Here is a 27,247-nt window from a genome sequence, read left to right as displayed (position 1 = left end):
CAGTTGCAAGGCCTGAGAGTTGCAGTTTGGCTGCTTGGTATAAGTTACCTTTTATCCTTCTCAATATAAATGGTGCAGGCCTATTTACAGTTGCAAAATAATAGTTTTTTTCTTTTAATTGTTTCATGGAAAATGTTTTGCAATTGCTTCACAGAAAAATGCAATGCTCATCTTCTGTTTATATCATCTCAATGGGAAAGTTGTTGATTCTAACTGCTGTACTCAAAAGGCCTGGTTTCGAATCCCAGAGAACAGGATATAAAATTGCCTGCCTCTCCATGGGATGTAATGGTGGCCACCCATACAGTGCCTCCATAATAAAATGATCACCATTTCTGGCCTTGGTAAGTAGTGGCAAAAGCCTAAAATGGCTAGCGCCTGAAAAAAAAATTCAGGTTAATGGCTGATTTAAACATTAAATTTCTATTTTGATGCTTCTGCTCATAGAGAAAAACTAAACATCAACCTGAAGAATAAAAACAGGCAGAGCACAACAGATTAAAATTTATGGAACCACATAAAACATTGGACACAATGTAATAGTTGATAATTTCATCACATCATCAGTATTAGTGAAAGAATTATAAAATATTTAGTCATTCCTATAAGAAATGGCAATCCAAAAAATTCTAGAGTTTTTGCAAACCAAATACTATGCAGAATGGCTAGAGCACAGACAGAAATCATTAGAACCAAGACAAAGGTTAGTCCATAAATTTTACAATACCTTACGTGCTGCAGCTAACTTAGTTGATATATGAATAGTAGTTAAAACACATTTCAATGAAAAATTACATGCAGCAAATATTAAAGAAACTGTTCAAATTACATAAATAACAAATATGAGATCAGCATAAAAATTTACAGCTCTAAACAATCCAAAGACTTTTTTAATATGAGGAGAAAATGAAATTAAAGAATATAATGAAAATGCTACTGACTACTTTTTTTCTCAGTGTGTATATGTTCATGAAAATATGAATACTATGTTGCCAAAATTAGAAAAAAGTTTCATAAAATTTCAATCATCTATCTCCATTCTATAATTTAATGATTTAACATATTATTATGCAAAATAAAATAATAATTTTTGTGAAATATTACAAATTAAACATAATTTAACTAAAATATACATCTTACTTAGATATTTTAACTGATTTAATTACTAATGCTGAAGTGACAACAGCTGTTCTTGACTAAAAAATGTTTGACCTTCTAAAATCATAAAGCATTTTAATTACAGCACCACAAACATAATTGCACAATCTTACAAAATTAAGATTCATTTCAGTAAAATAAAGAAAATAACAATAAAATTACACAAAATTAAACCCTACAAAGGCAATGATCTTAATTCTTATTCTTAATAATCTATGCACTATTAGATGCAATTTGATACAGATGCTGGTTGCTGGAGTAATATTCTCTCTCAACAGCAAAAGTATTCTGTTAATTGAAGAAGACAGATTTTTTGAAATATGTAGATCATTTAATAAAAACATTTATCTAAGGTTAAATTTTAGAGTAGTTCTATGCTTGGTAGGTTTTCCAGATAAAACTTAATATATCATTTCTTTTGATACCTGTTTTTTAAAAGCCTTAGCTCCCTTTTACGAGAAGCTTCTTCTGCTAACTGCTGAGGATTCTGGATAGTCTGGATGTTTGAGACCACATTTTGAGTCAATCCTGTTGGTGTAGAAGCCCCAGCTCGAAGCTGATATGCTGCTTGAAGATCAGCGGCAGATACTGTCACTGAAATAAAAAAAATATTGAAGTTTAAAAAAAATATACTTTTAACATATTATGCAATGATATCTAAAATTCATTTATCCATCAGTAGATAAGAAAATAGATACACCAAAAGATTGCCAAGGGCGGAAACCAGCTTAAACTTCAGTGTGCTTTTAAAGTATTATGTGTTATGTTAAATCTTATGTACAGAGAAAAATCCATAAAAAAGACATGATCAAATTCATAATCACAATCAGTGCAACTTATAAATATAGCAAACTTAACAAACGTTCACAAGAGAGAAAAAACATTCTTCATACATGTGCTTATACCAACAAACATCATTTTTCTGATGTTTTAACATTGATGAATTTTCTAACATAATTTACTAATCATTCAGTTAAACAATAAAAATTAATTTATTGATCACTAAAATTAAGTGTGCTGCAAGAGTAACTATTTTACCCGAAATGTCATTCATTACGATATCTATTAGCATGAACTTGCATTATGCATGATGTTTTACTTCATAGCTCCTTAAAATAAATACAAAATAAAATCCTTGCATTTAAATTTAAGATGCACTTAAAAATTAAAAACAAAGGGAGTAACTTATTTTTTGTTTCAGCTTTTATACATTTTCGGCAGTTTCCTCTATCTGTTGCATGTATTCTGAAATGTTAAAAAGTTCTACACACACAAACAAAAGATTTTTTCATGGCCTCCTATATATCATACCTATATATACATATATGTATACAGGGTGGTTATAATTAAAGTACCACTTTGAAATGGTCATAAATGGTAACTGCTGGATTAAATGTTATACTTGGTAACCTTGTAAAGGAGGTCATGGGAATTTATTTTCCATGAAAAAAAAGTTAAAAAATTTACCACCAGGGTGAAATGGCAATGTATGCGATATTGTTAAACAAACTAAGACATGAAGACATCAGTTTAAAATGTGTTTAATTGGTTCTGAAACATGTTACAAAGCATGTTCAATGTCTCGTCCATCAATTTCCGATAGCAAGTTAAATTGTATTACTGCATTCTCAACAGCAACTCTTAGCATATCAGGAGGAATGTTACGGACATGTTGGTGTATTGCATCTTTCAATTACGCCAAATTGTTTAGATAATTTGCATAAATCATTTGCTTCTTCTTGCAGTAAGCCAATTACTAGCCATTGCGGTTTTGCCTCACCCCACAAACAGTTCTGTTTTAGAAACAATTAAAAACATTTTAAACCGATATCTTCATGTCTTAAGGCTGAATTCAGGCTTCAAAAATCCCAAATTAGAGATCTGTAAGAACACAATTTCCGGAATGCGCACGCTTTTGCAAATGATTTGCTATCTCACATTTTCTAATTGCTAATTTGCGGTTTTCACAGACGAATTTCTCCATTGCACTGATGGTGTATTCGACATTTATCACCTTTAAATAGTAATTTTGTTTAGGTCAATGTTTCTTACGGGTAAACAACATGTTAATCTGTGTAACAATAGGTTAAGTTACATTTCGACCCTTAGTTTGTTTAAAAATATTGCATACAGTGCCATTTCCCTGCTGGTAGTGAGTTTTTTACCTTTTTATTTGACCTCTTTCACACGATTACCAAGTCTGATAATATTTAGTCCAGTAGTTTTCCTTTTATGACCATTTGAAAGTGGAACTTTAATTATAACCACCCTGTACAATAAATACAAAATTATGACTCAGTCTTTATAATTTAATATTAGAAATATGTAATATATATTCTTCAGCATATCTCTGATGAAATTTAACAAAATGATCAAAACAATAAGGCAACTATATGCAAAATATATTTTTTAATATGTTTGAAACATTTTTCAATTAATTTCATTAACTCCACACTCAAAGAAATCAAGCAAAATTATTAGCATTATATTAATTTGAATCTTAATTTCTTGGTCATTTTGGAAAAATGCTCCAACAGATAATTATTTTGAGGTTAACTTTAAAATATTCAATTGTATAAAAACTGTGTATAAAAGATGCTAATTTTATCATCCTTAAAGCTTTGGATCAATGTCAGAAAATAATGCAGAGCTAAATTGGGGGGGGGGATTAAGTTTGAATATATAACAAGAATTAAGCTGAATGCTTTTATGAAATTAAAATAGTGTAATATTGAAAGAAAATATCTACATTTGCTTAATTTTAGCCCATAATAATTTTCAAAATGAAACCTAAAAATAAAAGCATAAAAAGAATTTTTTAATACGTAAGTTGATAGTTTTGTGCTATTTTTACAATGAAAAAAATTAACCTTTTTATATGAAAAAACTAATAATAAATTAAACACATAACATTTACCTGGAACAAAAAACTGTCCATCTTGCCCCTGAGTATACTGTACAATAGCACTAGCTGTCCCACTACCAGTATTTGTCATAGTTAGAGTTTGTAAGCCTTGAATTCCACTATCTTGTGTGGCAGCATTAGCTAACTGAATAGCTGCACAGAAAAATAAAACCTTATATTATTGAGAAAATAATACAAATAAACAATATTTTTAGAAAATTACTTTCAGAAAAGCATTCTGAATGCTATATAGATAACTTGTTTATTTTTCTTTCCCATTCATTTAAACTAATTTTTACTAAAAGTACAGTGAAATGGTCTAGTAGTCATAAAATTGATCGCTACTTACATTTGAAAAGTTATTCTAATTGATATGGTACAAACACATTTCTTAAAATCTAATGTCAGAAGCAAAAGGAACAAGGGTTATTAAAATCTTAACATCATGTTTTGTGTCAGTTGATGATCAGTGTCACTGACATAGGTCAAAGTTTGTAAAGGAATTCAACTCCATAAAAAAAAAAAAAAAAAAAAAAAAAAACTATTAGCATGATAAGTAATATCAAACTAATGAAACTTTAATATTGCAGATTTACTGTAGAAAATCTTTGTCAAAGTTCTATGAATACTCATTAGTTATTACACAGTTAACATTTCAGATTATAAAGTTTGCATAAAGTTTATTACATGTAAACTGTATCAGACATAAATCCTTTCCTTGATGTAATGCAAGGAACATGTCAAGGATAATTAACAGTAGCTTAAAAAAAGGAAATGCCGAACAAACTATACAGATTCCTAAACAGCTTGAGTTTGACAGCTTATTTCATTCAAATAAGTACAGATAGCAGAACACAGGTGACTATAAAAATTCATTCACGATAAATAACAGAAATCTCTAAATATGAATGGTTACTGACAGAATGTTCATTAAAATATTATACAATTAACGTAACAAATATGCTTATTTTAAATGGATAAATAACGAAGCAGAAAGAGAAAATACCATACCTTTTAATAAACCAGTAGTAGTATACTGTGTACCACCTAAAGTGATTGTACTAGTGCCACTATCTTGTTCTTGACTAGAATCAGTCATTCCATGGTCTGATGACTCTTCCTTCAACACTGCAGCAGAGGCAGCAGTAAGAGTAGCCCCATGTGCATCTGTAGCAGAAAGTTCATTCAGAATTTTCCTATATGATGGTCTGCGTGCAAGGATTTCCCTTCTTTTTTTAGGATCTTCTGAAGTCACAAGAGTTACAGTTCCACCATCTTCATCCTTGGCAGTTGTGATTAACTAATTTCAGAAACATTTTTAGATTATTCAAACTATTACCAACACACACCCATTATTACAATAATACACATACTCTTTAAAAATTTAGAGAATCAGAAATAAAAAAATATATTTCTTAAAAGCATATACAATAAACCTGAACTAGCAGCACTCTCAAAATGTTTTTGCTTTGAAATACATTTTGCAGAAAGAAAGCTCTGCAATTAATTATTTTCCTTTTATTCAAAGGAAGACAAAATTCCTTCCAAAATGGTAAAAATTGCTGTGTTGTGTATAGGTCAATCAATCAAATAGAACAGGCATGGAATCTTGCTACAAAATTCAATACATAATCTTTTTTTGAATGAAATCTCCCAGAAATTTTCATTTTGATGGGATTTTGCAGTAATTTATCTTCAGGTTTAATAATAAATTATGCACATTCTTTTAAAGACATTATAGTACAGCTACACTCAGATGACACAAAATGAATCGATTTTAAAAATATAATTTTTCAACAAGTCATAATATAAAAGAATGATAAATGATCACAAAAACTAGGTAAGTGTAAAAATTAGTATTCACTAGTCTTTTCATAAAAAGTAAAAATGCTTACGCTTTACATGTGATGCATGGAAGTCATGAGATATGCATTAAATGAGGCATTTTCAGAAACCATACTATGTCTCCTGAGATATACAAGAAAGTTTTACAAGAAACATACTAGAATGTTATTTATTTAGTTGTTTGTTTTATCAAACTTTGTTGCACACTGAATGGAATGGGATTTTCTTAAATACTTGCCTTCTCATGTACACTCTTTGACATAAAAAAACCAAGAAGGAGTTATTCAAATGGAATGAAATTGCATATGACCATACCTAATGGTAGAATATGCAAATGATAAACATTTGATGACCAGTGACTGACTAGCTAAAGCTCCATCACATTGCAAGAGAGCATTCAGATGGTGTATAAAGCAAAGGACATTATAATGCTAAGCTCTAACTTCCTTGCAGATGTGGTTTTATCAACCCATATGGTCTCTAGCAACATGGCCTCACAGATGGGTTCGCAAACAGTATGAGCAGATGTCACCATTTGAGAGAGGATGTGCAATTAGACTAAAGGAAGCAGGGTGGCCAAATTGCAGCATCACTCGACATATGGGTCCAAGTAATGCTACCATTTGATGATGTTGGCTAGAATGAGTGAACCACAGGCTATACACAGTGTCAAGAAGGAAGCGGTCGACTAAGAGCAAAGACGAATTGAGGAAAGAGTGATCATCTGATTGGGTGCTCACAGTCCCTGATGGTTCTTATTAACAATCCCATGTATAACCAGGACACCAGTGATTGCGCTGACCTATATGATGAATAGACAACTCAGCAAATGGGAGCAGACATAATGGAGGATGGCCATTATGCCAACTGCCCTTCACTGATGCACATTGCCAAGTACGTCTGCAGTGGTGCTGGGCACATTCATTCTGGGATCTCATGGACTGAAGTAGAATCGTTTTCAGTAATGAGTCCTGCTTTGAATTAAGTCCCAATGACCAATGAAGACTTGTCTGGAGATGTTCAGGACAGTTGTGGGATAATCATCTAAGTATCATGTGTCACGCCGCCTGACAATCGGGATTTATGGTTTAGAGGGCCTTTTCATTTAATAGGCAGACGCTTTTGGTTGTCATTCATGATGCTCTTTATAGCATAGCAGTACATCGAAAAGATTCTATAAAGTCTTACCTTTCCTTTCACTAACCCATACATATAAACAGGATAATCTTCGGCCGCACATCGTACATCTTTCTACTGTATGTGTTCATGCTTTTTCAACACTTCCTCAGTTAGCACAATTGGCACATCTTTCCCTAATACAGAATGTTTTGGCTGTGCTGAGCAAGTGTCTTCAAGTGTCCTTGGATTGCACTGATCTAATTCACGAGCTGGAACATGTTTAAAGAATCTTGCTGGAGAAGATCCACCAACTCAATGAGTCAATGCAGAGCCAGACATGCCTGATGCAAGCCATTATCTTACTAGCATTGACTCTTTAACTTTTTGTTTCTGCAGCTATATTTCCTGAATAAAACAATTAATTCCTATGATACTGTTAGCATCTCATCTTCATTGCATGTTCATCAACTTATTTTCATCCCATTCGGATGACTCCTGCTTCGCCTTTTTATATTACAGAGTGTATATTATGCCAGGAGCTTGTACTTTTATAATGACCATCAATATATTAATTTTATAACAAAAACAAGCAGTTATCTGTTATTTCCTTATTTTTTATTCATAACATATTTTCTCATTTAAAGTTCAATACAACTGTAACTGATAAATTAATATGATCTATATTTTATGCAAAATTATATACTTTTTAAAGATTTCACTTAACGATGTTAAAAATACTAACCTGTACAGGATGAACACTGGCATCACCATCAGTGCTGTGAATCACAGATCCTGGGGTAGTGAGCTTGTTTAACAAAATCACGTTCTTTGGCAGCTGTTGAAAATTGTTCTAAGTTATCAATAAGAATTATTATTAACATTTTTGAAGTTCACATAACAATTATGTTTCTTATTATTAAAATTATATTAATTACTAGTTATAATTCTGTTACAGTACATTATGACACAAAATTCACATGATCAGTACCTAAATAAAAAAAAAAAAAATTTTTTGAAAAAACATGCAGATGGACATATTCAACTATTACAAACAAATTTATTATACAGTTCCTAAACATTGTATGTCATTCAGCATTTTTTACAGTTTGAACTATATTTCATTTTATTACATTAATTTGTGATGGGATACATGCTTTTCATAACAATTGCAAATGGTTGAATTAAATATATCAGTTTCAGTTTTCATTATTAATAACAATTTGGTTTTTATTATTAATATCTAAACAGGATTGTTGAGTTTACAATGAGCAATGAAATGCTAATTGCTGACATTAACTTATCCAGTCACAAATAACATTACCTCTTTTATAAGTATTAATTTTTTTCTACTTAATTTATATTCACTTAAAATAAGTTTGTCAAGAGTCCAGATACTTAACCTTTTAATAAATTTCAACAGAGAATAAAAAGATCTCAATATAATAAAATCAATGGAATGTTTGCTAAAGCATCATAAAAAGAATATAAGTTTATACTCCAAAGTAAAGCATATGAGTGTGAAAAAAATCAGCTCTTGGATAAAATTATAAAGAAATTGTTAAAATTATAAACATAAACATTTACTTAGCCAATATCAACACATTCATAGCATACTGCATTTGGGAAATAAATGTACAATTTAAGATTTCCTAACTTTTTATTTAACAAATTTCGGCTTTACTAAATTTTGCATTGGTCAGCTCAGAGCCTTTGTATCACTTTCTCAGTTTACTGCAGTAATTTTTTCACTGCTTTGTTCTTTTTTCGGGGAGAGGGATTTTATTTTACAGTTTCAATGGAATATGAATTTAAATTCTATTTATATACTTATATTTAGATTTTTATTGCCAAACTTACAGTAACTTTCAGCACATGGTTTAGCTATAGGCTTTTTCAAACTTATAGCTTTCATTTCTTAGTTCTCTCTCTATATACATATTAAAATTACATAAATAAATTTATCACTTCCAAAGACCAAGGAAAAAAAGGATAATCGTTAAAATACATGAAAAGTATACGTGAAAATAAAAATGAAATCAATAAATTTTTACAAAATAATTAACTTGAACTGAAAAGGAAGTCAGCTTGTTACAGAAACTTTTGAATATGGAAGACATAAACCAAAAGTGGCTACAAAATCATAACTTTAATTAAATAATTAAAATTGTAAAAAATTATTTTTGAATGTTCTAAAATTTTACTTTTGATTATATATATATATATATATGAAAATAAAAAAAATCTACTGCATTATTAAAACTTCCATTCATTTTATATGAAAGTATTGTTTTACTCATTTATTACATAGTGTTTATAATTATGATATTAAATAATACAGATCACCATTAACATGATATCACCATTAACTTTGGATCAAATGTTATTGCTAACTAATTTCACTATTTAGTTTGATAACTTTAAACTACTATAGTAAATATATTGCAAAATTGTTCATTGCTTTCCAAATACCAACAGCTTTTATCCAACAGATGCATCATTTTTCATTATGTGCTCACTATCAATTTCTCTGTTCAACAGATAATTTACTAAAAATACTGGCATAATGTATCTAATTAGCTATAGTAAAAAAATATAAATATGTTACCTGAACGGATTGCAGTGTAGCACCACCTGGTGCTTGTATCACAGACTGTTGGTTAGGTCCAGGTTGAATAACCGACTGCACATGCACAGGTTGATTAGGAATAGCAACATGAACAATAGATACTCCTCCTCCAGCTTGAGGGACAGCAATTGTCTGGGTATTCTGTGATGAAGAAGAAAACACCTAGTGTAAAATATGAAAAAATGTATATTTTTTAAATGATCCCTTAACAGAAATATGCACACTTAAAAACACAAGATTTTTAAGTTTATATGGTTATGAAAAAAAATAACTGCACTTTTTTTTTATTGAGATACTCTTATACAAGAAGTATCAGAATAAAACAAAATTCAATAAATTCTTTGATGTTAAAATAGGAACCACTATTTACTGCATATGATTATACTTAGCAGGTAGCAAATTAAATGCAGAGGAATTTTTGGAAACAATTTCATTATCAGGAAATGCTTGTATTATTACTGATGTTAACCCATATGCTCTAAAAATAAAGGCTTAACTGAAGATTATGAAGAAGTTTTGAAAAAATGGCTTAGAGAGAAAATGATCAAAGAAGTGCAACCCGATGAGTTAGAGAAAACAAGCTATCACTACCTGCCACATAGAGTACTCAACAATGACAATTTGACCCGTTTTCAATGCTTCCATGGAAGAAAACAGTAGCTTCTCACTTAAGTCTATCTAAAGGCTCAAACTACATTGAACTAATTCCCAGTGTTTTGCCTAAGCTTTGTTTGAATAACTATCGAATGACTGCTGGCATTAGGAAAGCTTTTTCGCAAATTGTAATGAATGAAGCAGATTGCGACTTTTCAGATTTCTGTGGTGAGAGGAAGATGATCCTAACAAAAGGAAAATTTTTAGATATTGTCAAATAGTTTTTGGGGTAAACTCCAGTCCATTCCTCTACGGAGCTATTCTGAACTACCAAAGTAATATTCCCAACTACTTGCAAAAGAACAGCTTCCAAACTTAAGAAGTCTATGTATGTTGATAACTGCATTGCTAGTTGCGATTTGGAAGAAGAAGTGATTAGTCTTATTAAAGAATCAAACAAGATCATGTTCTCAGGTCTTTTGATCTTAGGAGTAAAATAGTTAATGGTTTGCATCCAGATACATTAGGAGTTCCAGAAGAAACTGTCTCTATTTTGGGATTAAACTGGAACATTCTGGAGAACATTCTATACTGCAATTTGAAATTTAATAATTATGGAAAAGTAACTTTGAACAGCAGAATTATTATGTTTTTAGTTAGTCAGATATTCGATCCTATAGGTTTTCTTTGCCCTAAGATTTTAATTCCAAAAATCTTAATTCAAGAATGCTGGCAAAGAAAATTGTCATGGATACTAACTAACTACCCAGTGATCTGAAGAACAAATTCCTAAAATGCAAAAATGAATTAAAGTTTTTACAAGATATCAGAATTCCTAGAAGAATACTGAGTAGCTCTGATTGAATACTAATTTCTCATTTCGACCTTTGACGAGAAAATGATTTTGGTCCAAAATGTCAACTGGTGCAAGCTTGTGCTTCACAACAAAGAATCAAAGCACGCTGAAATAGTCTTGATGAAAATAGTTCAAAGGGAAGAGTTTCCTAAAGGAACTGATGGTCATTTGCAGAGATTACATCCAGTGGCGGATAAAGAAGGACTTAGATTTATCATGAACTTAGTTCAACCAGAACCCCATGCTTTGTCAGAAGATCGAATTCGAGACACAGTGTCATTCAAAGTTACCAGTGTCAATCTAGCTGTCCCTTACACTTGAAATACGGAGGAAAATGTTGGATTATGCTGTACACCTGTGAAGTTTAAAGAGCGATTCACCGCAAACTATTAACATCACTGTCATCAGAAGCACTTTTGCAAACTCTAAGGAAATTTACTGCGAGAAGAAATACGCATTTTGTTATATGCAGTGATCAACGCACAATTTTTGTGGAGCTTCAAAGTTATTTACTGATCTTACACATGCAAAAATCCATAACAAAGCTTGTAAAGAACATAAGATGGAAATTCAACCCTCGAGCTGCACCATGGTGGGGTGACTGATGGGAGCGATTAACTGGCTGCACAAAACAAATTTTAAGAAGAGTACTGGGACAAACAGCCAGAGATTTTGAAGAACTCTATATGGTTACTTGTGATATTGAAGGCTTGATGAACTCTTGACCCCTGACTACTATCTCCCAAGATGCTGAGACATGGTTCCCTTGATTCCTAGAATGTTTTTACAAGGAATTAAAGAAACTGTACTTTCTGATCCAGATAAGATGGAAAATGTAAATATTTACTAATGTTTTATTTTCTGCTTGATTTTGAATCCTGATGGCCAAAATCAAAGGTGGAAGGATGTTCAATTCTCGGGCACCAGGTGGTGGGCCATTCTACCTTCATGATTTTTTTATCTTTGGAGTTTTGGCATCAGGAAGAAAATAATCTAAGGCACCATTACTGTGATTAGACCTTATGTCACCAAGTAGCTAATTTATTACTTTTCATTATAACAGATAGCTGTAATTATTTTTTTGACAGTAATGTAATTATTCACTGAAATATTCAATTTTTTTTCTGCAAATATTGTGTTAATAAAATGCTTGTATCAGTAAGGATCGTAACATGACTCATGATTCAGGACAAGGGCAGTGAAAATAAAAGACTTGGTAATGACAGGTAAATGAGACTTACTTATTTATTTATTTTATTACAAGTTTAGGAATTTTCTGACGACATCTTCATTAACTTGCTATAAGGATCAGAAACCTCATCTCTGTATATTCCAGCATTCACAGCTGCATAAATAAAAATGTGTTAGTCAGTGTGGCCATTAAAAATGATGCCTGCTCAGAGCCAGCTAAATGAATTTTACTATCCAGTCAATTTTTGCAAGCCCTAAATTCTGCTGCCTGGTGCACCTTGAATTCTAAAAATTTTAAGAGAGTTTTCATTAAAGAAAACCTGACCTCAGTCCATGAAATCTCAATGATCTGTACACCATTGCTAATGGACACATTTCACAGCCTGATTTAATAGGACACAAATCAAGTTATCCTGCATACAGATCTCTTTTATGCAGTTTGTTATTCATGGTATATGTGGTATAAGTCAAATTCCTATAGCTGTAGCAAACTAGCTCCCTCATAATTTGGGCTATTGGCAAATGTCTCTTTTTTTTTTTTTTTTTTTTTTTTAAACAATAACTGCGAATAATGGGAAACTACAGTAGCACTTTTTGATCTTGACCTAGTTATTTTTACACATCACCTCGTGTCTTTAAACCACATTTAGATTCTTGATATCATCCTTTTGGCTACTTCAGGCAAACCATGCCAATATTTGTTCTCCTTCTATTCTCCCAATCATATGCCATTTCTCACAATCTGTGAAATGGCTTCTCATAAACATATTCCACTTTCCACATGTGAAAATCTTATCCAAATTACCTGTAAAATCTTTGAAATTAAAATCTGAAACATCTCCTTGCAGTCCCTTCCAGGATGGGCTCAAAAACATTCATTTTTGTGTCATGAAGATTACATAGACCATATTATCACAACATTACAATGCAATTAGATAATTACACCATTGGACTCGAGATAATGTTGACCTCAGCTACTAACTAGCTACCTTTGATCGGACTTTTCTCATCTGAATTAATATCAAGTACCTTTTTATATTTTTCCTTTAATCTTCCCTACCAGTATACAATACAAAGTCCAAAATCTGACATTCAGTATTCAGAACAATCTAATATATTTGGACATATGGAACAACCAGCTAAAACATATATAAATAAATAAATGAGATTATATAATTAAAAAAAATTCCACCCATCTCATATAAAATTCGAGAATGGAGAATATAATAGTTAGCAAACAGAAGAAGATGCACAATAAATGCAATTTTTTTTTTTTTTTTCCCCAACAACTGAGATTCCTGCATGTCATTTTCAAACACCTGCTTATTACAGAGTCCCATTGTAGCAAATAACAATACACTGATTTGTGATTGTACTGAGGATGGCTAGCATCAAATTTTGGCCCTTGAGAGGTTATGTTGGGAGCAGAGACAGTGCTGACAGTAAGAATTTTGCTGCTCCATGCAACCTCTGTGAGTTCTAAATTAAAAAATTTTTGCTGCCTGGTGTGGTCTCAGCGGCTCTGTTTCTAGGCTAGCAACTACACAATAAGCAAAGCATGAATGTTGCTATGCCTACATGTCATGGTACCCAAACAAGATAATGGTTAGTGTCATAGACTGAAATACAAAAGCATCCAGGATCGAATTCCACAGGAAACATAGATGTTTATAAGCTTATAGTATCTGTGTGGCAAGGAAGCCCCTCAAAATACATGGTGAGCTGAAATTCTCTTGCAATGGTGACATGGAAAGAGGTATGGAAGGCTCTCGGACTGACCCTCCCTGAGGTTTCTTCCTTGGAATTCCATCTGGGACACAAGCTTAGCACTGAGTAAAGTCTGGTATTAACTAATATGCCTAGACGGATGCACAGGCAGTGGCGTAGCTAGGGTGGGGCATTTGTCTCGGGGCGCAGCTTTCAGGGGGCACCAAATTGATGTTACAAAATTTTAGAATGATTTTTCCATTCTTGGCACAGAGAAAGGGGTGCAAAATCTTCAGTTGTCCCCAGGCACTGAAAACTTTAGCTACACCTCTGTGCTCAGGTGCTAGCTTTGCTACAGCCAGTACTTACCTACATGTCATCTTCTTAGATTTAAAGTCATGACCTAAAATCCTGAATTGCTGAGGCTCCAATGATATAGAATCTCAGACTGGACTTTGTGCAGTATGTTATTTGTAAAATTGTTTTGCCAAAAGAAGATGAAAAGAGTGTTTATTTCTATCCTGCTGTAAAATTTGTATTCCAGCATATATACATATGTTGATACAATTTATTATTACACAAACATTATACTTGTACATGACAGTTATTACACTTTTATTTATCTAGACTAGACAGTTTCTTCTCAACGTATCATCTGTAGATCCCTAGATGTCTGCAAATAAAACAATGGATGATCCACAATGAAGGGGGAGGGAGAGATGAAAAATGCATATTTCAGCAAGGAAAAAAATTCCCATAGTATTTCATCCTTATTAAGAACCTTTGCTGAATTACAATATAAATTTAAACCTGACTGATGAAAACTACATTTTATGAGGACATTGAAATCATAAATTTAATCATGACACTACCAAACCTCTACTAACATTTCTCATTTAATTTCAAAGAAGTATTACTTTTTTAAAATTTTGATTAATTAAACATCTATTAACTTTTGCTTTCACAAAAACCGAATGAAAACAGAATAACAATTTCTTCCCCTTTAATCGTAAAAGAGAACTACCTGGAACACAAGATAAAAAAAAAATCAACTCTCCTTATAAATATATAAAATTTCAAATTAAATATATAAAAATCATTTAAATTAAGTTAAAAGCTTCATGGACTCATTACCTCAGAAAACATCTTATGTTTACAATAATTTCAGTGCACCAAAATATTTTGAAATTTACTAGCAGTTCATTCTAGCTCCTGCATTTTTTTAGTCTCTTCTTTTTTCAAGAGACTTTTTTTCAATCTAGTAGTTCTTGCATAGTTTAACTATGTAGGGAAGAAGTTTTAATTAGGTTGAATCTTAACTATAACTTTCAATGTGAAGATTTGCAATCAAGCAATTTGCTAGCTGCTTTTAATTTTTCCTGACAATGATGTAACTGACCATGTGTTTATAGAACTTAATAAGTGAGATTTGAGTTTGATTTGCAATACTTATTATTTTCAAATGTCTATTTGTTTTGAATATGAAAATTTAACAATTAACTGCTTTAGAGAAGTCTTTAAATATTCCGCAACCTAGAAATCATTATGTTGTAATTCATTTTAAGTTTGCAACACCAAAAGTAATGGTTAAAAAAATAGTCATTAAGCTCGTTCTTTAAATTACTGCTAATTTGCTGGCAATAAGTCACTGTGATACTTAATGTAGTCAGTCTAAGCTTGGCTGTTACATTTCAAACAGTTTGGCACAAACTTAATGAAATGAATTGATAATGAAATTTCAGAATTTTAAGCTATATACTGTCTTATGCAATTATCTTTCTTTAAAAGAGAATACATGGTAAATGAAATTCTAGAAACATTAATCTATAATATAGCTACTTTCCATAGAAAAATAAACACTAAATATTATTAATTTTTCTAAAGATAACCATTAAAATTTAGCAGTACATGCATTTAATAAATATCATCAAATATTATTTAAATAAATAACCTACATTCAAATTTTTACTTGAAAATATTATACCACTAACCTATATACTGCAATTCCTAACTTTGTGCATAGATTGCATATTATATATAAATTACAGCATATATAACTTTTGGCCATTTAGTCTGTAAATTAAATTTTTATTAGAGACAGGACGGAGCAAGGAGCAAAGCATTATGCATGACAGAGAACAAAAAGATGTGATTTTTTAAAATGCATTTAAAGAGGTTTGGTACCCACATGCTTTACTTGGGCAGGGGATGCAAGGACCACAGTTCCATTGGCCCTAGCCTGTGCCGTGGCTCCTGAAGTTCGTGGTCCACTGTCGTTCTGGCCAACAGTGCCACTACCTACAGTAGACGACTGATCCCCGCCCGCCTGAGAGGTCTCGACCGTGGCACTCTGGTCGGCCACCAGCGTCTCCATCACATGCTACAGAAAGAGGGGTAAAGCTTCAAAGCATGAACAAGCTTCAGGAGGATTTTAAAAAAAAAAATAATATTTAAAAAAAAAAATTCATGAAATGTGGCTGGAATAGTTTTTTTACCAGTATACAAGTACACATCTAGCATTCCCAACATGACACTTTTCTTATAATAGTAAGAATTATAAATAACATTGAGTATACAAGAAATGCACTTGCTTAAGCATATTTAAAATAATCACCAATAATTACGTTTACATACGACTAGATACAAAACTAGACACAGACATATCCAAAGAGAATAAATAAGTATATACACTTTAAAACACCTTGCTTTCTTGAAAGAAAGGAAACAGGTCATTCTTCTAAAAAACTTGATTCTAGTAGGTATCTTCAGAAAACTCAAAAACCAAGACCTTTGCCAAGGACATTACAATGCAAATTTCTATATATGAATCTTGTGATTATACAAATTTTGCCATAAAAATGCATTTGGGGAGTAAACCTTCTATATTTTTTTCCTACGTAAGGATGCCCACAGAATTATAAATGTATAAAAGTACACTGAAATCCCATATCTCCATATGTGAATTAATCATGCATTATTTTGCCAAAAATCACAGAATAGTGTTTGAAGAACAAAAACTTGTGGTATTTTAAAAGAAACAATGATTTTTTATGTCTGAAAAATTTACTGCTAAGGCTTGGAATGAAAGTAAAAATTCAAGCCTGATTCACAGCTAAAAAAACTAAGCCCTGTTATTACTCAGCAAGAAATTCTATAGTTGCAGAAGAAACAGATTAATATTTCACTAAAATTATTTCTGGGATTTAAGTGACTGAAAATGTATGTGAAAAGAGTCAAAAGTAAAAATGGAAAAAGATAAGAATAATGAAAGCAATGCAATGATATTTTATTAAAGCGAAACATTTTGCATGTAGTAATTCAAAAGCACAAACAGATAGATACAATGAAGAAATGAAGATGGAAAAGCAATGATGGCATTCTGATGTTTACAAAAGTTGTTAAGATTATATGGCTAAATACACTGAATTGAACTTTATATCATATGCAGTAGTTGTGTCATTGTCTGAATGTATGTCGCCTTAAAGTACATTTTAAACTGAGTAGTTTACATCATTCATTTAAAATTATTAACGAATTAATTTTTTATGGTACTTGAGCATTAATTACAACTTTCAGGGCTCTTTGATTATCAACATTTTCTGGTTATCCATGGATATCAATACATTAAATGGCATAAATAATCAAGAGCTCAGTCTAATTACGATACAAAGCTCTCATACATTTTAGCATGGCAAAGTATTTTAGTTCCTAGTTCTAAAGCTGTTTACATGTAGCAATTTTTATTCAATCATATAAAATTTACTTTTATATGATTGAAGAGACTTCTATGCATGCATTTGTATACAGTGGATTTAAAAATTTACAATAAAATTTTCCAAAATGTTAATAATTTCAAATTTTAGAAATTTTTAACCAATTAAGAGGTATTAGCAGATACTTACACTAGCATTTCATTTATTTATTTTTAAGAAAAAGAAAAAAATATATATACTAGTACAGTTTTGATATCATAAAAATTACCATTCAAGAGAGAATGAAAGCAAATGCAAAAGCTAATCTTAAATATTCCAAAAGTATTCTTATATTAAGTACTGAATGTGAAAATGATGACTGTCAATTTTTTAATTTAAACACTTCTATAGCATTTAAATACCTATAACTAATTTAAACAGAATATTTATTTAAAGATAAAAACAATAATAATGCAAGCAAAACAGTATGTAGTTATTTACTTAATTTAAAATTTTTTCTGTCAATAACAATTTCAGATTTTTATATTAAACAATTTAATTAATAATTTATTTAGTTCATAAAATATTGGTGACGAAATGCCACAAGTAAGAAAGTACCTCAAACTTTTTCTAATTCAATATCCCCCCCCACACACACACAACCACACAAAAAAAACAAGACTTATAGATTTAGAGAGGAGTTTTTTTTTTTTTTTTTTTTTTTTTTTTTTTTGATGCCCTAATCAATTTGGCATATTAAAGACTTCATATAGTATTACAAAAATATCATTAAAACACAATGTTTCAAATTTTAGAGTTTGGAATGTTTATTAATGATAATGGGGTTAATAAACAATTATTATTTGGGAGTAAATGAAATCAATCTTGAGTAGTTTTAACAAAAAATTAAAATAGAAAACTGAGAACCAAGTTTTTAGAGGAAATAAATGAAAAAGTTGAAGGAACATTAAAGTATTATATTTATATATTTCTCTTTCTTTTTTCTTGTATGTGTGTGTGTAGATACAAAAAATACAGCATTAAAAAAAGGAAGCATATTTTAGGTAAACATCAATGATTTAGAATTAAACAACAGTAAAAGAACAAGAATTTCTAACCATTACAATTACATGTAGGATATGGTTTAAAAAGTATCAAAGCATGTAAAATTCTGGAGCAATATTCAGTTATTCCAGCCACAGATCAAAAATTCAAATGCAAATTACAAAAGCTATGCAGAGGGAAATATGCAATGATAGCTACACACAATATTAAAAGCACTTTTAAAAATATCTACAAAGCAATAAGAATAGCACTACAACAAGAAACAGAGAATTCACATTCAAAATTGGATATTTTTTAGTGTTACAGAAAGTTGTTAAGGCATATTTATTGCATATTAAAGCATACTTACAATTTTTTTTTAAACTAGGAATCTTTTTGGGATACATCATGTAAAGCCAATTTTAAAATTCTTAGTGAACATGAATTATGTTATTTCTCAAAATTAGTTTTGCTGGCAGTCTTCAATTTCCATGGTAATAATCATTAGAAGTAGATTTGCAATACAGTGGTGATAGAAATTAAAGGAAAAACTATAATAACTCATTAACTGAATGATTTTTCAACTTAAGAGTAAGAAAAACTGCATACGGTCTTTATTTTGTGCTGCCTGACGTATTTTTAAAATGCAGAATTTCACTATTTCTGTAAAAACAAAATTTAAATAAGAACACTGTACATGTGTAAGGTAAATTACTTTGTAAGGTAATGTGTAAGGTACTTTAAATTAACCAGCTTTTATGATTTCAGCCTTTATTATGACTTCTCCTTTTTGTTTCCTCACCAGAATGCAAATTAGCAAGTAGTATTTAAACTGAGTTTTGGGATTTTAAGACAGAGAGTGTTTCTGGCTTTGTGTACACACTATGGCGTTAGTTTCCTGCCTTCTGTGATAGCTGCCATTGTTCAGCTTTGTGTTCTACCACTGCCAACATTTTGGTTTTGACAAACTGGCAAAATTACTGAGCCCAGCTTCTAGTAAGTATTTAATTGTGTAGTCCTAGACTACAGTTTCATATTCAACTTAAAGTTGCCTGTTCTATTAAGTTGCACCACCACAACCTATGACTAATATAGTTTGTTGCACAAGAAAGTATGTTTATATTCTAAATTTTGTTTTTTAAAAAAATTATTTAAACCTTTTCATGACTCTGTAGTTACTTCTTCAAGATATGGTCAGCCCTGACCAAAATGTAAACTTTACAGTGATTTTTTATGCTGTATATTATAGACTGTCTAGGAATTCTTGTGTTAATGAAGTGTATTCATGATGAGAGAGTGCAAGGTAGGAATGGGGCTGCAATGACACAAACTGCCATTCTACTTCCTTCCACAGATGCTATGTAAATCCAAAGAACCTGTGGGCCTCTCTATCTGCTATATTCCTTATCCCTCAAGCTAATCAATCACTAGAGCAGCAAGGATGAGGATCGGTATTATTGTTCATCAGGAGATGCCCACCCATAACATGATTCTACCACCTTTGTACCTTATGCTTTTCAAGGATGTTTTCAGACTTATTGCATGCAGTTTGCTGCCTCCAGATTCTAAAAAGCCTAGAATCACTCTGCAAACAAAAACTAGAAAACTTAGGTCCAGTTTTCAACATTCCAATCTCAATGATCTCCGCATTACTGCAACAGAGTATGTTTGGCAGCCCAAGTTATTGGGACACAAATTATGGGTTTCCCTTCTTACAGGCTGCCACAGTACATATGGATAGTCAAGCTTTTTAAGTCTACTTCTTTTAGTAATCATTGCCATATAATAGTCACGAGAATTTGTTGTGGCACTTTTGAACTTTGCCCTTGTTGTCTGCATGCATCATTAGTGTCTTATGTTTCCAGATTCCCGACATACGCTTTTCGGCTTTTTTTAAGTCTTTAGATACTTGCATGTTCTCTTTCCATTTTCCCAATTAAAAGCTAATTTTCATAATGTAACAAATGCTTTCTCAATAGCATATTACATCTTTCACATGTGAAAACTTTATCCAACAACTTACAGAATCCTTGAAATTAGAATCTGAAGCACCCCCCCCCACACACACACTTTCTACATTTGCCGAAAGAACTGGTGCAAAAATTTGCATATTTTTGTGTAGCAAAGGTGAATATTGTCGGAGTATGTGACAATATTGAACTATCAACCACCACTTTTTACTTGACTTTACTTAAAAAAATTAATAAAACTTTTTTTTAAATAGCTGTTATCTTAATTTCTGCCACCAGTGTATTCAATTTTAATTAACTGTATAGGGAGGGGGGAAATTATTACAAACATGGTCACACTCTCTCAATTTGTGAAGTTCTCTTACAGCACAAACTATCAACATTTAAACAATTAATATAAAAAGGAATTTAAACATATTTTAAAGACAAGTAAAATATTCATCCCCTTACAAGTTTTGTTCATTTTGATAAATGGAATATTAGCTATAATTAATATTAACTCCCCTTTCATCTAGAAGACATAAAAGAATTAATGACAATAAAATTGTAGCAAAGTCTCTTAAATTTGTTACTAACTGTTGATATCAAATTAAATTTTACTGTAGAGAAAAATTATACTTAGTACTAGTCAATGTGAACCTATAATTATTCTTAAATTTATGAATATGAATATTAGAACAAGTACCAGAAAAAAATATTCATCCCCCCCCCAAAAAAACTCAGCCTCCTTGGAATTTTGCCACCATGTGCAATCACATATTTGGCTACTTCCTTGCTAATTAGTTACTTGTTAAAAAGTTAAGTGATAAAAGCATTTTTAAGGGTATCTTCAGTATTATTCATTACCAAATCTCTGCAAGAGAAAAATATGTAAAATGTAAATGCACAAACAATGTGCTAAGTAAGGTATATGAAGCTAACTTTTTAGAAGGAAAAAGGGGTATCTCTGCTTGGCACAGCAATACCAGCAGTCTTTAAATAACGACCTTTTCACAGTAAACAAAGCTGGTCAGTGGGATGAAATGCATAATATTTACTGATCCCCCTGTCCTTTTCTCACTTTTTTCCTGTGCTTGGGTAAACATTATAAGCTATTCTGTTAATTATTACTAAGATTTATGAGTTATTTAATGGGTGAAAAATAATTTCTGAATAAGTTTAAATCACTTGATAATACCATTTCTTTAGAACAAACTACAAATAAATGCAAATTATTACAGTTTTAATTATATTCAGAAAAAGCCATACGGTAAGATGGGCATGACTATGGTACAATATTTGAAAAACTTAACCTGAAAAGATTTAACATTTTCGAGCGAGCTGGGACATATCCACATTCACTACTTTAAATTAATTTCAAAACATTCCAATATGTTAAGCATATTTAAATTTACTCTTTAATATGGAGTAGGAAGTGTAAGACCCTGCTAATTTATTTCTCTGCTCCTTTCTGTAAAAATAGCTGATTAAATGGCCCTGATACATAAAAAATTGGTCCCTACAGCCCACGAGAAAAGGTTAATTGTAAAATTATATATGCTATGATTGTCTCCAAGCATAGACAGCATTGGTAGTTGCCTACAGTACAACCTAATCTGTTCTTATGAATGAGAACTGAATAAATGTATAGTGTGCTTTGAATTATATAGTATGTGTTAAATTTATACATACTGCCAGCTGTACTGATTGCCTAACATAGTAGAAATTGGCTGAAAATAAAGCCTGCGATATACTCACACAGAATTATTGCACCTAATGTGTATTTATTTCTATTAAGGGGGGACTGTCATTTTTACAATTCACAGTTCCAGTACTCAGTTTACCTTTTGTCAAGTTTACTATAGAATTTGTTAATCTTTCTGAATGCACATATAGTAGACTCCCTATGTGACATCCATGGTTTTACCCAAAATCATTGTTAATCTGATGGCAGTTGGGGGGGGGGGAAGACAGAAAAAGGAATAACGCATATTATAATAAACAAAAAACTACTGCAACATTTACCTGAATTTAATGAATTTAATTTGGAGAGTAAGTTTACTTAATTATATGCATTTAAAGCAAGCAAAACATAAGACAGAAGGGAACAACACCAAAGTAAAACATAATATTAGTCAAGCAACAACCTTGTGTTTGATAATTTTAAGCAAAACACACTTCAAAACAGATATATCCATATTTTTGCTCATACTGTTTTTGTATTTCAAAGAAGTCAGAGGGCAAAAGAAAATTAGTAGCTGAATATTTAATTTATTTTTATGATTTAGCAGCTTTTGTATATTCTACTATGCACAATTAAGCTGCATATTGCTGTGGATAAGAACAGTTCCTAAATACCATGACATTATTTAATATAACTGCTGTTATCATGATTATTTTCTTCTCCTTTAGTATTTCCCGTAGAAATTTTGCTTATTCTGATGGTTTGTGAGTGCAATTTCCCCATCATTCCGTAAAAATAAAACTTCATTTTTTTTTATATCAGGGGGCGGGGTAAGTAAAAAATAAAATAAAACCCAAAGGTAGAAACCACGGTTTTTTTCTTTTAAAAATATTTAAAGAGCTCTTACTCGAATCTTGAATTTTTTTGAGGGGGGGGAACCACCACGTGTTATACAATTTATTATCTTTGGAAAAAATTCAGGATTTACATTTGTTAATCACCTCAGTTATCTGCTTTGGAAACTAATTTGTGATTTTATTTAAATTCATATTTCAGCTTTCAAAATCTATTCCATTAATTTTTCTGTGCATATATTGGGCACATCTTATGACATATTTATATTTGGCTTCTTTACTACAGGGGTAGAATCTTACCACCATATGAAACTGCTTATCATCATCATTTTAATTCAAAAGTGGATGAACGTGAATATAAAAAGATAAGTATCTTCCACTTGTCAAGGCAGGACTTCGCTCTGAGTTCAATTTATTATTTTCGAATAACAATTATAAACTAGATTTTAACTGAAAGTAACCCCAGTCAATAAAAATTTCTATTTTTAAAACCCTCAAGGAGGCTTGTTTCGATTATGTCTGCTTTTTAATAAGTTCAAAACTGTTATTTGTTTCAAACTTCATAAAGGATTGACAGAAGAAGTCTGGGAGCACCAACCCTACTTCTGACAAAAAATGTTTTTCAAACTGAGTCACAGACAATGATGTCATCAGTTTAGTCACGTGATTCCCCTTCGCATTCTGATTACGTCATCGCTTGCGTCATTATTCAGCTTATGAGAAAAGAGCTACAGTATACTTCACGCAGTCCTGCGGGCTTACACCCTCATAGATTACGATTTTTCGGATATTACGGGGGAGACAGCCCCATATTAAATTCTAAGGCATATTCGAAAATCATCAGTGTTTAATTTCAGACGAAACCCGACTTATATTCCTTTGTTTCGCAAAGAAATCGTAATTTCTGTTAGGGCGCAACAGGGCCTTCAGATGAGTTCCTCTACCTTTTTTTTTATTTCTAGCTAAATAATTTAATTTCAGACGAAAACTCCATAAATGTGTTTTCATGAAAAAGTTTTAAGACTAAATCCATAAGAACAAAATAGTATATTTAACTGAGAAGTAATTTTGACATCATTCCATAAAAGAAATCTGTAAGTTAAAGAAAAAATTCATTAAAACATCACAAGGAATAACCAAAATTATGCAAGATGTTCAGATGAAATATATAAAGAGTTTTAATCAATAGACATGCTTATTAAATTCAGAAATTTTGCTACTGAATTTTTCATTTTACATACACAAAGGGGAAGCCAATTTAAATTTAATCTTTAAGAAACATAAACACGATGTGATTTAAAACATTTGGACAGAAAAAAAGTACATTCCGATGTCATCAACAGAACAGAAGTGATTCTGAAGTATGTCTGCAATTTCCTATGTCCTGCATCGATATCATGATTTATTTACATTTCTTTTCATTTCTGTATTATTTCTAATCAGAGTTTTCGAGAACTATCAGTTGCGATTCCAGCACATCTTATTTTACAGATATCGTCATATTAAAACTGAAGTTAGAATATGCTATAAAGCAGAAGCAACCCGTTAACCTCAATGCAACATCAGTCAGTGAAACAGTAATTCTATTTAAAAAAAAAAAAAAAAAAACTTAAAACTTTTCAGACTTTATATTACGCCCTAAGGGGCTTTTTTTTACTGTTTTGTATGTTACCTTTAATCATTAAATATCATGTTCTTCGCATTTAAACTAAAAAAGTAAACTCAGTGGCGTAACAGCCCTAATGGGCCAAGGCCCGCAGTGCCCGGTTCTTCGCATTTAAATCACTTAAAATTGAATTCAACAGCAATATCAACAAATATTTAAAAACGGCATATCTTTAGAATTTCCGATAGCGTCTCCAGCGCTTTTTTTTTTTTTTTTTTTGTACAGTGTTGCCATCGTTCGCTTTGAAATCGTTGAGTTTGTTCATCAAAAATTCGGTAAAGTTTTACAAAATGTAAAATAGATAACAAAACAAATTCGAAATCCAAAATTCGGGCTTCCAGGTGTTCATATTTGGGTAGAGGATTACTTTATTCAAAATTTGATAGCTCTAAATACAGATGTTTTTTCACAATGCGAGAAACATACCTACATTCACGCACATTCTCCTTTATTTAATTTCTATTAAAATAATACAGGGCAATAATACTTAGTGGCAACAAGTTGAAAAGTGATTCAGCCTTTTACAGCGATTCAACGCAAAATCCTGTTTCGACACTAATAGCCCTTCTGAGCTAACGTTCCGTTGGGTTAAAAAATTATACAGTACAACCCTTTTATTAAATTCTCGAATTTTACGTAACACTTGGGAAGTCCTGAAATTTACTTATCAAAGTACAAAGAGCCTATATTTTTGCATCTTCTTTTGTATTTAACATAATTTCAGACATTCTTGAGTAATAGAGCCAAAAATATTTCAAATGTTTTAAATTTACAAAGTGAATGATGACTAGAAAATGAAAAGCCTTAACACCTATCCAAAGTAAAATAATTCGCTTTTTGCTTACTATGCGCATAATTGAAGTATCTGAAACCTTTCAAATTTTTTTTTGGGGGGGGGATGTTTTTTTATGCTTTACGCTTGCGTATTTGATATTCTTTAATAATAAAACATGTGGAAAACTTCCATTTCTTATGGCACTGACGCCAAACTGTAGAATCATTATTTATTATTTTTTGCTTTCATCACCGCATGACAATGAATACTCTGCAGCTAGGGAAATTATTCAAGCAACGATGTCTAAACAATCCAAATGGAAAAAAAAAATTCTTTTTGAATATTAGTAATTGAACACCAAAGTTGGTATGGTAGACAAAGAATATGGCAACCTTCATGTTGACGATGAATTACAAATTTTAGCTAACTCCACAGCGAAGTATCGAATGTGTTAAGGAGGAGAAATTTAACAGATATTTGTTTCCATATGTACAAATAGATTTTGTAATATTTCGGACTTGCCACAAAATGTCTAGCATTGACTCTGGATAAGCCTTAAGTATATGAGGGAACTTATTTATTTGGGACTCAGATAAACCTAAGATAAAAGCATGCGCGGGAGCTTACAGTAAGTACAATAAATAACTGAACTAAACGTAACAGAATTTCCGGAAGTAAAATAATGATTAGTGATTGCTGAGAAACGACTTTTCAATTTAATAATTTGATTCATTGTGACTAATTAGATTTAAAAAAAATGAAAGTTTCAGATTTTAAATTACGTCCAAAGGGGTGTTTTTTTAACGTTTTGTGTGTTACCATTATTTATTAAATATCACGTTCTCTGCATTTAAATCATAAAATTCAGTTCAATAGCAATGTCGCAAAATAATTTTAAAATGAGCCTATCATTAGAATTTCCGATACAAAGTTCCGCACGCTGGAGATAAATTTTTCCCCCCTCCCCGTAGAGTGTTGCCATTGCTCGCTTTGAAATTCTTGAGTTTGTTAATCAAAAATTCATTAAAGTTTTACAAAATATGAAATCAATAATAAAACAAATTCCAAATTTCAAATTTGGTCTTCCACATACCCATATTCGTAGGAGGATTACGCCATTCAAAATTCGATGACTCTATGTACCGTTGTTTTATCACAATGTGAGAAATATACATACATTTATGCAGATTTTTCATTATTTAATTCCTTCAAATATAATGCAGCAGGAATCTTAACATTGGGTGGCAACAGTTTGAAAAGTCAAACGGACATTTTTAGTGATTCAACGCAAAATCCCAAAACGAAAACAATAGTCCTTCAGGGACAAAGCCCCTTTGGACTAAAGTAAGTTAAAAAAAAAAAAAAAAAGAGAGAGAGAGAGAAATGTTTCAGATTTTAAATTACGTCCAAAGGGGCGTTTTTTAACATTTTGTGTGTTACCTTTCTTTATTAAATATCATGTTCCTCGCACTTAAACCATAAGATCCAGTGCAACAGCAATATCGCAAAATAGTTTTAAAACGAGCATATTTTTAGAATTTCCGATACAGAGACTCACGCGCTGGAGATAAAAATGTTTTTT

At 31.2% G+C, this 27,247-nt stretch overlaps 1 protein-coding gene across 6 annotated transcripts in view; it reads right to left on the bottom strand.

Annotated features, from left to right (window-relative positions):
* Positions 1–27,247, bottom strand: part of LOC118192902 (cyclic AMP-dependent transcription factor ATF-1-like) — a 100,932-nt gene that overhangs the window by 7,610 nt on the left and 66,075 nt on the right. For 3 of the 6 annotated variants that reach the window (XM_035363918.2, XM_035363920.2, XM_035363919.2), the window contains exons 2-7: positions 16,190–16,381; positions 9,633–9,815; positions 7,770–7,877; positions 5,075–5,363; positions 4,076–4,216; positions 1,584–1,752 (exon numbers count right to left, since the gene is read on the bottom strand). In XM_035363918.2, the coding sequence (XP_035219809.1) occupies positions 1,584–1,752; positions 4,076–4,216; positions 5,075–5,363; positions 7,770–7,877; positions 9,633–9,815; positions 16,190–16,375 (1,076 nt within the window). In that variant the 5' untranslated portion in view covers positions 16,376–16,381. The remainder of the gene's footprint in view (positions 1–1,583; positions 1,753–4,075; positions 4,217–5,074; positions 5,364–7,769; positions 7,878–9,632; positions 9,816–16,189; positions 16,382–27,247) is intronic. The other 3 variants (XM_035363922.2, XM_035363923.2, XM_085812722.1) reach the window with 3 other exon arrangements.

The sequence above is a fragment of the Stegodyphus dumicola genome, chromosome 3 (genome assembly GCF_044657685.1).
Source record: "Stegodyphus dumicola isolate Sdum_Otavi_A_Nest chromosome 3, ASM4465768v1".
Lineage (NCBI taxonomy): Eukaryota > Metazoa > Arthropoda > Arachnida > Araneae > Eresidae > Stegodyphus > Stegodyphus dumicola.
The sequence above is the reverse complement of the archived record's forward strand: the minus strand, read 5'-3'. Positions and strand labels throughout refer to the sequence as shown.